General features: G+C 47.1%; 1 protein-coding gene across 7 annotated transcripts in view; it reads left to right on the top strand.

The window, feature by feature from the left end:
• Git (ARF GTPase-activating protein GIT1) overlaps positions 1 to 13,990 on the top strand; it is a 240,005-nt gene that overhangs the window by 101,392 nt on the left and 124,623 nt on the right. For all 7 annotated transcript variants that reach the window (XR_016284798.1, XM_089555369.1, XM_089555368.1 and 4 more), the window contains one exon: positions 2,030 to 2,075. Coding sequence is in view for 6 of the 7 variants with exons in the window: in XM_089555369.1 (XP_089411495.1) it covers positions 2,030 to 2,075 (46 nt within the window). In the remaining variant the exon portion in view is untranslated. The remainder of the gene's footprint in view (positions 1 to 2,029; positions 2,076 to 13,990) is intronic.

Raw genomic sequence — 13,990 nt, 5'->3', positions numbered from 1 at the left:
CTGCTCTTTTTTTTTCTTCCGTGTGCGACTTGTCCTATCGCATTTCATTTTATTGGTCATGCATGTACAATGACAAACATTTACAGGACACGTTATTGAAGTGTTGGCTTTTGAAAGGACCAAAAATACTCTGTGCGATGTACAGACGCAACGCCGCGTATCGGGAGGAGTGCATGCAGTGACAGCCCGTGCTCTGGTGGCGCCGTCTCGTGGCTTTCGACATCAACAGCGACAGCCGCGAGTACTCCCTGAACACACTACCCCATATTCCAGTACACTATACTTGCGCTATATCAAAAGGCCTACTCTTCACATCGCTTTACTGTGAACTAGTCCCATAATAGAATATATATTCGATTTCCACGACGCCTTCAGCAACGGAGCTAGCAGGCGGCAGGTGAAGCGCCGCAGCAGCACCAAAGCGGCTATGGGATGAAATTTGCTAGTATCGCATTCATCACTTTGCCAGTATCGCATTCATCACAAACAATACTAGCGCGTTTTTCACTCGCCGGCGGCCGGCATCAAGGCTGGCAGGCTGGCCGGCGTGGCTCGGCCCCGAGCGCCCTGAGGAGCGCGCTGTACGTCATCACGACGCTGCCGCTCTCCGCACTTGCTTTGGCTCCCGCTTCCCGTCGTTATGTCTGCCGCGCGCGGCTCGTCGTTGACATCTAGCAAGTTGCACGCAGGCGACGAGCTACGATCGGACGTTGCGACGCCGTTCGCAACAGCGCACCGCAGTGAATCACACTCACTTTCGCACGTGTCTACGACCACCGGAAGTAAACAAGCAGAGCGCCATTGCTTGACGTATGCATGGGCGGAGCATCGGCCCGTCTTTTCTTTTTTTTTTCGGAGCAAGCCCCGCGTGTATGAGTTGAGGGTGGTATGTGGGGGAGAGGAGGAACATCATTTTTAATCGGCGATATCTTCGGTGTTGATGGAGTTCGCTTAACAATTTTTGCGGATTAACACTTCTTTTTGGGCAAGTTGGTTCATATTTGAAAACTTTAAAAAGGCGCAAACACACACAACCACAAAGTACATTTTTGCGGTGCGGCGACAAGTGATGGAATACTGATCTCTCGTGAGCTTTTGCTAACCTTGGCAAAGAGCTTTTCATGGTCCCTTTAAGACGTTTGCAGGGATCCGATGGCCCCAACTGGCAAGGAACAGGCTTAATTAAGCATCACAGAATTAGTGTTTAACCACAGTAGTTAAACACTAATTCTGTGACGCTCGTTTCTCATGTGTATTCATCCTATTGTTATCGTTCTGTTGCTGTCGACCACTGCATTTGGGTAAAACTTCATTTTTAAGGACATTTTTATCACACTCTTAGGCTGTGTTTGGATTTATTTGTGTGCCTCTGTGGTTTCACGTGCCACTTGTAGTTATTCTGATATTGTTGCTGTGTTGTTGCTAAGCGCTGTTGCCTGGGATGAAATTCATTTTTTGGGGGAACACTTTGCAACAGTAGAACTTTTTGACGGGTTAGTTGGTACATTGTCTTGAAAGAATGTCGTACGCCAAAAAAGGATGAAACAGGAAGGAAAAACACAGAACAGGAAAGAGGCGCCTCTTTCCTGTTCTGTGTTTTTCCTTCCTGTTTCGTCCTTTTTTGGCGTACGACATTCTTTCAAGACTTTGCAACACTCTGCCATTGTCTTTAACTTCACTTGTGGGCTTCTATGAATTCCCCACATATGTCTGTGCACTGACCTCACTGGCGTCAGTGAGAGCACAGTCTCTGGGATTTTCTGTCAGGTCATGTTGGATCGCTGTGCCCCGTGCAGGCTTGAGTGCCGCTGAAGGATCTCACTGCTGGTGGTCTTCCTCCTGGCAACCTGAGGTCTGCTGACACCTAGGCTGGCAAAAGTTGCTCCCTGAGGAAGTTGATTTGGCTTTTTCATTGTGTGAGGATGGATGCTTGCAGGCGTCACGAGTAGTTCCGTCTTTCACACGCCAGGGGCATGGTTTCAATGCTCTTGTGTCCGCACGCACAGAATCCCCCCTTTGTCTCGTGCAGAACACCACCTGGGGCAGCACTTCATTCTTCCCGAGATGGCCGACTGGTGAGTCACCGCTCCGTCACACCCGGTGGACTGCTGTGTTCATTCCCAAGGGGGGATTGTGTCAGATGCCTTGACCTTGATCAGTGACCTCCAACTTGCTACAGCCGAAAGCTGCAGGAGGTTGCTTAGTTTGTTCAGGCATTGTGGCCAGCCAAAAAATGTAGACACCTGAACCCTACTGGGAAGTCTGTGTGCAGCTGTCAGTGCGCTCCGAATGCATAGTGGCAAAGCTCAGAGTTCAGCCGGCCCATGGATCACCAGGGCTGGACAAGCAGGCTTGTAAACCAACCCCTGTATATATACAGCCTTCATTGATCACGAGAAAGCATTTGGCTCAGTGGGAACCTCGGCTCTCATGCAGGAATTGCAGAATCAGGGTGTGGAAGAGTGTTATGTCAGAATACTGGAAGATAATTATTACGACTGCACAGCTGCCATAGTTCTCCATAAAGTCAGCAATAAAATTTCAATAGGGAAAGGTGTCAGGAGACAGGGAGGTGTTCTGAAGCCTGAAATGGGAACAGCTGGGGATAGGAGTCAATGGAGAATACCTAAGTAATCTGCGATTTGCTGATGACATTGCCTTGCTAAAGGGCCGCACAAAAGGCTGTGGGAGTGTGGCTTTGAAATGCTCTCATTATGTAGAGTACGAGCCCCTGGGTGTTCATGCCGCCTACGAAACCTCCAGAGCAAGCGGGAAATTTACAAAACATTTTTAAAATTCCCGCTTCAGCATCTTGCTATGACACGTAGTGCCAGGCTTTTGCACAAAATCAGGCATATACTATGTCATGCCATGCAAGTGACGTCAGCAGCCGCAGCCAGTCTGGCATTTGGTGGAGGTAGTAGGTGAGGGACACCATTGTTTTGGCAGGGAGGAGAGGAAAAAGTTTTGGCTGCATGTAACTCAGCTTGCACAAAACGCATTCTTGGTGGAGGTTATTTGTGTAACATTCCAGACATACCACAACTTTTTGAGAGCCCCCCCTTAAAAGTCACTCAGGAGATGAGCTTCAAAGCATGACAGAAGGGTGGGCCTAAAAATTACCGTGCAGAAGAAGACCGTAGTAATGTCATACAGTCTAGCAAGGGGACACAATTTGTGGGGAGGTGCTGGAAGGGGTTAGAGAATATGTCTGCTGAGGGCATTAATTAAAAAAGTAGCGCATAGAACTAGGACACAGACATAGAAGGAGACAGGATGAGTGCTAAACATCAACTGAGGATTCGCTGCGACAAACAGGCACACAAAAGCACTTTGGTGGCACATGCACACACTGAGTCAGAACGAGCACAAACTAATCAAAATGTGGCAAAGGGCTCCTGAGATACATTTCAACGATTCGTCGTTTCACGGGCAGAGCTCCTGTCGCTCGTGCACCGGGTTGCAAGGTCAGCTCCCGAGGCTGAGAGAAGCAGATGCATAGCAGAAGCTTTAGACTTAGAAGGGTCAGGGTTCGGGCTAGTGGGTAGTCAACATGAGGATCCATAGCGCACAAAATTGAAGGGACACAACACAAGCACTAACATTCCACTGAACAATCTTTATTTGGCGCGGACAACCTTATAAAGATCACGTAAGGTACAGGTACAGATGACTAACAATGATTATCCTGTCAAGTTCATGACGTGTCAGAATTCAGGAATGAGAAAAAACACAATGCAAGCCACCAATCAGTGAGCATGTTTCACACTATTGCCTGCTGCCTTGAATCTAAGAAAGCTAAGTCCCTTTTTGATAATGGCACCGAAGGATCACTAACGCAATTGCGTTACCTTCAGTCGCCTTGTCAGATGCGGAGTTGGTGTTCTTGAAGAAGTGACTAGCAAAGATATTTTCTTTTTGTTGTTTGAAATCAGTATTTAAGCACAATTTTGACTGTCAGTTGGAAGTCAGCGCTTTTGTGTCCTCGTTCTCCGTCTTGTGTCTTGCTGGTTTGCGCTGGTATTCATAAGTACCTTTCTGGGTTGCAGCAACCATCCGTGTGGCATCGCCTTTTAAAGCTAACACTGCGCTCTGGTTTGGCGCTTCAAAGTTGTTGTCAGCTGATGCACAGTTGTGCCCATTCCCCCTTCTGGAAGTTATCGCTCGATACCCAGGAGAAGCAGCTTTTCTTACTCCTTCCGTGTGGTGGCAGACTGCTTTGCGCTCGAGCTGATATGTCAGCTTCTTTTGCAACAATGGCATCTACCTTTGGGCTAGAAGCGATCGTGTCACACATTTCTTTGTGGCTTGCGTTTCTGTCCAAACCATCCCTTGCGCCTTTGTTATGGCTGGTGTTGCTACGATCCTTTTCCTCTGCCTTTAAATCGACAGGTCCTGCCGCTGTTTCTGCCGAGCTGGCCGTTCTTTCTAGGCTTATACCTGCCTTCAACTGCTCTGTCCCTAGCTGGCCAAGCGGGGTTTCCTGGATGGTAGCTCTGCTGGGAGCGCTGCCATCTGAGTCGGCCTCTGCGCGAATGCCCAAGCAGCGGAAGAGGGCACTCTTTGCTGTCTCACAGTGGTCGACCTCCTCGCCGGACAGGCTCGCTAATACGCCACCAACACCAGGGACCATTCGGCCGTGCCCACCTCCTCCGTACACTGAGAATTTGTGAGGAAAGTTCTCAAGCTCTTGCCTTTTCGGACAGTCCTCAAACGACCTCAGGGCACTGAACTTGATGCTCCTGCAGCTCTTGTTCACGTAGTTCCTCCACCTCAGCTACGACACTGCTCCTGCCATTCTCTTTCTTGCTGCTCGAGGAGTCTTCTCCTCTCTCTCTCCTGAAGAAGCTTTCGTGTTTCTTGCTCCACTTTTCATTCCAGCATTGCCTCCTCGTCTGTCACCTCCTCCTCCCACATAACATCCGAAATCGCCTATCTCGTTGTCCACTGATGTGCCCAGTTCTTGCAATATTTCAAGGAGGTTCTCTGCCTTGAACTTTTCCATCGCGGGACAAACCTCGTGCCGCTAATCCCCGCTAAAACACAAGCCTCGGCTTGAAACTGCCGAAATTTCATTTCCCGGAAAGCCAAAATCCCACTACTAACATCTGCCTGTCCTAGTGCGGTCTGGCGAAACGCTCTACAGCAATAAAACCAGAATTGATGAAACCCTAAGGGAGCCTGGCTATGTTTCAGGGAGGAGGAACAGTACCACGAAGATCACAAGCTATAATTGCGAGATCAATATATCCTGAAATACTGGATTTTTCCCAGCACAATAAATGATTGGAGTACGTTACTGAACCGATGTTCGGGCTACCTTAGAAAGTGTCGTGCCGATTTACTGTTCTCCTGGTTGGTTGCCTGGTCAAGTTAAACATAGAAAGATGTAGCCTAAACTGAAAGTTCGTTAAGGTTTATCTATATTTGCTACCAGTGCTGTTAATGTCTCTGTTTTTTGGTCCCTACATTCTGTTTTGTTGTGTTGATGAAATATTTGTTTGCTTCCGATGTAATGAATCCCTTGCAATAATGCCTTCAGGCATTATAGGTACTTTGAGAAAATAAATAATTAAGTAGATGAGTGTACGGTGGAGCAGTGCGCATGTACACAAAGAGAGGAAAACAGAAGGCACATTTCCAGTATTCTCCAAGTCGAGTGAATAACAGGGGCTGCTCCTGCTGGCGGCGGTCGAGCGTACCTCTTCCGAGATGCCCAGCCTCTCTTGACCGAGGTGTGCACATGCCTGAGTGGAACCGAACCCATATTTTGTTCACCATCTTGGGCCAAACACATGTTGCCATGCAGTTATGATCACGCATAGAAAAATGCTCCTGCAATGAAATGTAGCTGAGACGAAATGATTGTGCTATGCTGATGCGCTGAAATGGTTCTGTATATATAAAAATATTAAATGCCAATGACTAATGGGTCGCTTCGTGGCGCTGTTCTCAAACTGAACTGCTACTGAAGTCTGTTGGGTGCCTCTCATTGTCGCACTTTGGGTTTGTAGTGCCTAATACCCCTGTCACACTAGCAAATTTAATGTCATTCGAACCTAATGGCATTCGATGCATCGAATGTCATTCGGTTTCTTTCGGTGCTACACGGAAAAAATAATGTAATTCGAAAATGATGGCATCGACGATCAGTGAAAAAAAATATAGTCCAACTGAACGACATCAGTGCGCATAAAATATGTTTGAAATTGTTGTGCAGTGTTTCAAAAGCGGGTGAGAACATTTGTGTGCCGTATTATAAGCTTAAAATATTATTTGCGGCCATTCTGCACCACTTAGGCATCAAAAGCCAAGCCAAGTACTAAGTCAACCACAAATCCGATAAATGTAAACAAACAATATGGCTGACATGGCGGCGCGCGGACACGCGCGGAGCTTGGAAATTGACTTCCTAAAGGTGAACTGCTCAGTTACGTCTTTAAGTACCTTCGAGCTTAACGAACATGGCACGCCAACCAACAAGAATCACGTATCCCAAAATGACTGACGGTCGCGGGAAAGACCCTGCTTCACGCTCGGCCGCTGCGGTAGGCTGCTGAGACCGAGAGTAACAGCTATCCACGACAGCCTCTAGTGTGAACAGATTCACACAAACATTAACTTTTTTTAGCAGGACTAAATAAATGCACTTTCTAAGTTTGGCAGTGTGCATACTATATTTTTCGCGTCGCTTGTTCCTGCTGCGTATCTGGTGTCCAGAGTACGCATGCGGTTCGAGATCGAATGCAAATGAGTTCCCCTAACTCATTCGATGGCGAATGTCATTTGAACCTAATGACATTACATGTTCCCGTGTAGCAGTTGTTTAATGACATTAGGTGCTAATGTCATTCGATTCGAATGACATTAAATTTGCTAGTGTGACAGGGGTATAAGACAGGCAGCTTCTCTCCTAGAACCCTTGAGAATCAGCACAAAACTTTTTCCACATGAGCACTTCATCATCATCATCAGCCTGACTATGCCCACTGCAGGGCGCCTCTCATGTCTCTCCAATTAACCCTGTCCTTTGTCAGTTGCGGCCATTGCATCCCCGCAAACTTCTTAATCTCATCCGCCCACCTAACTTTCTGCCATCCCCTGCTACGTTTGCCTTCTCTTGGAATCCACTCCTTAAGGACCAGCGGTTCATAACATAAGAGTAGCGCAAAACCAGGACCACGGACACAAGAGGAGAGAACACACTCTTATGTTATGGATCAATACCGACTTGCCCAAATTTCCACCCTGGTGGACCAGCGGTTATCTTGCCTTCGCGTCACATGCCCTGCCCAAGCCCATTTCTTCCTCTTGATTTCAACTAGGATGTCATTAACCTGCGTTTGTTCCCTCACCGACTCCGCCCTCTTCCGATCTCTTAACGTTACACCTATCATTTTCCTTTCCATAGCTCGCTGCGTTGTCCCTAACTTAAGCTGAACCCTCTTTGTTAGCCTCCACGTTTCTGCCCCATAGGTGAGTACCGGTTAGATACAGCTGTTGTATACTTTTCTCTTGAGGGATATTGGTAAACTGCTACTCGTGATCTGAGAGAACCTTGCATATGCGCTCCACCCCATTCTTATTCTTCTAGTTATTTCCCTCTCATTGTCTGGATCAGCTATCACTACCTGCAATTAAGTAGACATATTCTATTACTACTTCCAGCACCTCGCTACCAATTGCGAACTGCTGTTCTCTTGCTAGACTGTTGAATATTACTTTGGTTTTCTGCATGTTAATTTCTAGCCCCACTGTTCTGCTCTGCCTGCCTAATTCATTGATCATGCTTTGCAGTTCTTGTCCTGAGTGGCTTAGCAAGGCAATGTCATCGGCGAATCGCAAATTACTCAGGTATTCTCCATTAACTCTTATCCCCAACTGCTCCCATTTCAGGCCCCGGAATACCTCCTGTAAGCAGGCGGTGAATAGCATTGACGAAATCGTGTCTCCCTGCCTGACACCTTTCCGTTGTGGAATTTTATTGCTGACTTTATGGAGAACTATGGTAGCTGTGCAAGCGTTATAAATATCTTCCAATATTTTCACATAACACTCTTCCACACCCTGATTCCGCAATGCCTTCATGACAGCTGAGGTTTCCACTGAGTCGAATGCTTCTGAAGGCTATATATAGGGCTTGGTTATATTTTGCACATTTCTCTGTCACCTGATTGATAGTGTAAATGTGGTCTATTGTCGAGTATCCTTTGCGAAAGCCTGCCTGATCATTTGGTTCATTGAAGTCCAAGGTTGTCCAGACTCTATTACCGATTACCTTAGTAAATACCTAGTAGGCAACGGACAATAAGCTGATTGGTCTGTAATTCTTCAAGTCCTTGACGTCTCCTTTCTTATGAATTAAGGTAATGTTAGCGTTTTTCCAAGCTTCTGGCACTCTCGAGGTCGCAAGGCATTGCGTATACAGGGTGGCTAGCTTTTCGAGCACAATCTCTCCTACGTCCTTCAGCAAATCTGTTGTTACCTGATTCCCACCAGCTGCTTTCCCTCTTTGCATTGCTCCTAAGGCTTTCTTTACTTCCTCCTTCGTTACTGGCGGGATGTCCCATTTCTGTGCTCGACTGCCTCCCTCAGTAACTTGATGATTACATTCGCTACTGTATAGATTTGTGTAGAACTCTTCGGCTAATTCAACTATCTTATCCATATTGCTGATGACATTGCCCTGTTTGTCTTTTAGCGCATACATCTGGTTTTTACCTATGCCCAGTTTTCTCCTCACTGATTTTAGGCTACCTCCATTCCTTAGAGCATGCTCGATTTTCTCCATGTTAAACTTTCTTATGTCGGCTACCTTGCGCTTATTTATTAACTTAGATAGCTCTGCTAGTTCTATCCTGTCTGTCGAGTTAGACGTCCTCATGCTTTGACGTTTCTTAATCAGATCTTTAGTCTCCTGAGATAGCTTGTTGGTATCCTGTCGAACCATCCTACCACCTACTTCTGCGGCGCACTCTAACGATAGCTGTAAGATTATCATTCATTGTTTCAACACTACGGTTGTCTTCTTCAGTTAAAGCGGAAAATCTGTTTTGCAGCGACATTCTGAATTCCTCTACCTTCCCTCTTAATGCTAACTCGTTAATAGCCTTTCGATTCACCAGTTTCCTCCGTTCCCTCTTCAAATCTAAGCTAATGCGAGACCTTACCATTCTGTGGTCGCTGCAACGGACCTTATCGAGGACCTCCACATCCTCTACGATGCCAGGGTGAGCACACAGTATAAAGTCTATTTCATTTCTAGTCTCCACATCTGCTTCCTGTTTGCTCATTTGCGGAAGAAAGTATTCATAATCCGTAAATTATTTCTATCCGCGAACTCTGCTAATAACTCTCCCCTACTGTTCCTAGAACCTATGCCATAGCCATCTGCAGCCTGGTCTCCAGCCTGCTTTTTACGTACCTTTGCATTAAAGTCGCCCATCAGTACAGTGTACGGTGATTTTACTTTCGTCACCGCCGATTCCACGTCCTCATGGAAGCTTTCAACTATCTGGTCATCATGGCTTGATGTAGGCGCGTAGGCCTGCACCACCTTCAGCTTGTACCTCTTATTAAGCCTAATCAAGATAGCTGCCACCCTCTCGTTAATACTATAAAACTCCTCTATGTTGCCAGCTTTGATGAGGAATCCCACACCTGGTTCTCGCCTATCTGCTAATCCACGATAGCACAGTACGTGCCCACCCTTTAGTACTGTATACGCCTCATCTGCCCTCCTAACCTCACTAAGCCCTATGACGTCCCATCTCACACCTACCAATTCCTCCAACAGCCCTGCTAAGCTAGCCTCAGTGAATAAGGTTCTAGAGTTAAACATTGCCAGGTTTAGTCTCCAAGGGCGTCCTGTCCGGAGCCAGGGATTCTCAGCACCCTCCGCTGCGTCACAGGTCTGACCACCGCCTTGGTCCGCTGCTCTGCAGCCCCTGGGGACTGAGGGCCAAGGGTCAATTGGTGTGTTCACAGAAGGTTGTGGCCAGGTACTACACCAGGACCTTTTGCTGGGCTAGTTGGTGTGACATTGTGTTCAGGAAAGTAAAAGAGCACTAAATTCGACACAAACCACACAGAAAGGTGTCTGACACCTTTAAAGGGTCCAACACAAACCACACAGACAGGACAGCGCCCGTCCTGTCCGTCTTTCTGTGTGGTTTGTGTCGAATTTAGCACTGTTTTTACTTTCCTGAATACTACACCAGGGTGGCCGAATCCTGTTCTGGTGAGGAAGTGTGCTGTCGGTTCAGGTCACCGAGATCAGGCCACACTCTAGGCCTGGTTATGCAATTCCATCGACACACAGAGTTTTCTTTTTCTTTTTTAGTCCGATGGAGAATTGCATGGCAACGGGATTCGAAACCCGGTCCTCTTGCATGTGAGGCGGATGCTCTACCTCTACACCATCGTTGTCCACCTTATGAGCACTTATAGTCACCTTTTGAGTGCAGGAAGATCGGTTTGCACTTTCAAAAAATAATAACTCTGTAACAAGTTGGTGGATAAAAAGTGCGTGACATATTCACACGACTGTCAAGGGAACAAAAAATTCTTTCGACGCATAAGGCCCGTTTGAGAGCGTTTCCCAAAACTGACAAGAATTCTGCGCAGCAGATGTGCTTTCGGAGTAAAAAGTCTCCAGGACACAAGGGCTACAAGAACAGCTCGTAGCTCTGTTTTTATCGGTTAGCTCAAACAGACACTAGGGGAGGTGTGAGCCGGACTCGCATGCCTTGATGTATTCTGGTTAAATGAGGTGAGTGTAGATGGCACCTATACACCTAGATCGCTTTTTGCGAGTCCTGGAGACTTTTGTCCCCAATAGTACTTTCTTCCTCGTGCAGTGTAGCACTTGCAACAGTGTCGCAACAGTGGATCTGTTCCCATGCATGCTCCCAACCCATCCAAACCTACTTTTCTTTTTAACGTATATCAGCACAAAAGAGAAATCAGCCTAGACCAAAATACTAATTTCCTGTGTGCTCTGTCAGGTGGGGAGGAAGGGGGTACCTCAGCACGGGTGGCTGCCAATCCAAGAACATAGAAAGCGCATGCGCTGGTCCTGATGGTGCCCCTCTAATTACTCTGCATCGGAGGAATTCCCAATTGGCATCCGCTTTGGGGAGACTCGCATGACATGGTCTCCGAAACTATTGAAGCTGGAGGGTTTTCGTTTCTCATCAGATAGATAGCGCATACATAGCCAGTTTGCATTAATTTTGAGTTGATTTGATTTTGCAGCTCTTGCCGTAAATTACTTTATTTTTTTTTCTCTGGACAAAAAATTGAATGGAGGCAAATCATCATCAGCAGCAGCAGCAGCCTGACTACGCCCACTGCAGGGCCTCTCCTATGTCTCTCTCCAATTGACCCTGTCCTTCGCCACTTGCAGCCACCGTATCCCCGCAAACTTCTTAATCTCATTCGCCCCCCTAACTTTCTGTCGCCCCCTTGCTGCACTTGCTTTCTCTTGGAATCCACTCCGTTACCCTTAAGGACCAGCGGTTATCTTGCCTTCGCATTACATGCCCTGCCCAAGCCCACTTCTTCCTCTTGATTTCATCCAGGATGTCATTAACCCGCGTTTGTTCTCTCACCCACTCCACCCTCTTCCGATCTCTTAACATTACACCTATCATTTTCCTTTCCATCGCTCGCTGCGTTGTCCTTAACTTAAGCTGAACCCTCTTTGTTAGCCTCCACGTTTCTGCCCCATAGGTGAGTACCGGTAGGATACAGCTGTTGTATATTTTTCTCTTGAGGGATATTGGTAAACTGCCATTCATGATCTGAGAGAACCTGCTTATGCTCTCCACCCCATTCTTATTCTTCTAGTTATTTCCCTCTCATGATCCGGATCAGCTGTCACTACCTGCCCTAAGTAGACATATTCCCTTACTACTTCTAGCACCGCGCCACCAATTGCGAACTGCTGTTGCCTTGCTAGGCTGTTGAACATTACTTTGGTTTTCTGCATGTTAGTTTTTAGCCCCACCGTTCTGCTCTGCCTGTCTAATTCATTGATCATGCTTTGCAGTTCTTGTCCTGAGTGGCTTAGCAAGGCAATGTCATCAACGAATCGCAAATTACTCAGGTATTCTCCATTAACTCTTATCCCCAACTGCTCCCATTTCAGGCCCCGGAATACCTCCTGTAAGCAGGCGGTGAATAGCATTGACGAAATCGTGTCTCCCTGCCTGACACCTTTCCTTATTGGAATTTTATTTCTGACTTTATGGAGAACTATGGTAGCTGTGCAATCGTTATAAATTTCTTCCAATATTTTCACATAACACTCTTCCACACCCTGATTCCGCAATGCCTGTATGACTGCCGAGGTTTCTACTGAGTCGAATGCTTTCTCATAACCAATGAACGCTATATATAATGGCGCATTTCTCTATCACTTGATTGATAACGTGAATATGGTCTGTTGTCGAGTATCCTTTACGAAAGCCTTCCTGATCATTTGGTTGACTGACGTCTAAGGTTGCCCTGACCTTATTAGCGATTACCTTAGTAAATACCTTGTAGGCAACAGACAATAAGCTGATCGGTCTGTAATTCTTCAAGTCCTTGACGTCTCCTTTCTTATGAATTAAGATAATGTTAGCGTTTTTCCAAGCTCCAGGTATGCTAGAGGTCACAAGCCATTGCCTATACATGGGGGGCTAGTTTTTTGAGCACAATCCCTCCTCCATTTTTCAACAAATCTGATGTCATCTGATCATCACCAGCTGCTTTCACCCTTCTGCATTGCTCCTAAGGCTTTCTTTACTTCCTCCTTCGTTACTGGCGGGATGTCCCATTGCTGTTTTCCACTGCCTCTCTCAGTAACATTCTGATTACTTTGGCTGCTGTATAGATTTGTGTGAAACTCTTCGGCGACTTTAACTATCTTATTCATATTGCTAATGACATTGCCCTCTTTGTCTGCTATAGTAAATTTCAGCAGGTTCTTCTTCTTTGCACCAGAGGTGCCCCCGCCAGAGACGGTTGGTTTCAACTCGAAGACTGAAGCTTGATCTCTGCACCAGCGGTGCCCCGTCAGAGACGGTCTCAAGATGTGTTGACACGCAGGGATAAAGAAAGGCAATAACTGAGGTTTATGTACAGATATTTACAGCGTACAGAAGTTTAGACACTCGAGACAAATTAACGGCACAAGGACAAACAACAAAAAGGGTGGAACTGGCTAATACTAGGGGAGGCCCCTACTCGGCGTTGCCGAAGATGCGTTGCATCTCACCTTAGCCCCGAACCCCGCTTCCGGCTCCGGGGCCCAGTTTTAAAGACTTAAAGGCCCGGCCCACATTTGGTGGCTTCCAATCATGTTACGATGTTCACATGATTGGTTTATCGAGAGCCTGGCCAGCCCTCCAGCTTCCGTAGGGCAAAACGGCCTTTCCACAAACCCAAACGCACGGTCGTGTCAAATGAAAATAAACACAAATATACATTCGTGCTCGGTACTGCGTGTCGGGTGGACACCCGTACTTCCCGGCGCGTTCGCGAGCGGCCGCGTTCCAAGAACGGAGACGCTCCGCTTTGAGTGCCCCCAGCCGCGTTCCGATGACCCCCGCGAACGCTACCGATACCTTACACGCCCTTCCCAAGATTCTACAAAGGGCTCAAATGCCACTTTTAGAATTATAACAAAGGGATCGGTACGGGTCACAAAACCACCCTGTGGGTGACATACCGCTGCTACACAAGTACTGGCAGCGACAAAACCAAAAGCAAAATAATGCACACGCGCACCAACACATTACAGAAAATGCTTACGGGCACCAAGAAAACAAGCAAATTGCACACTAAAATACACCCAGTGGCATGCCTGCCGTGCGCCGTAACACAGCGTCCAAGTTGGTGGGTTGCACCCAGTTCACCACCACCAAGTAGACACCCTCGTCCTGCTCGCGAACGAGCACACGCACACACACAGACACTCGCAACTTGAGCGTTCAGTAGCACT

Source organism: Amblyomma mixtum, chromosome 8 (assembly GCF_055824585.1).
Source record: "Amblyomma mixtum isolate Tamu chromosome 8, ASM5582458v1, whole genome shotgun sequence".
Lineage (NCBI taxonomy): Eukaryota > Metazoa > Arthropoda > Arachnida > Ixodida > Ixodidae > Amblyomma > Amblyomma mixtum.
Note: the sequence above shows the minus strand (reverse complement) of the source record. Positions and strands in the feature narration are given on the sequence as shown.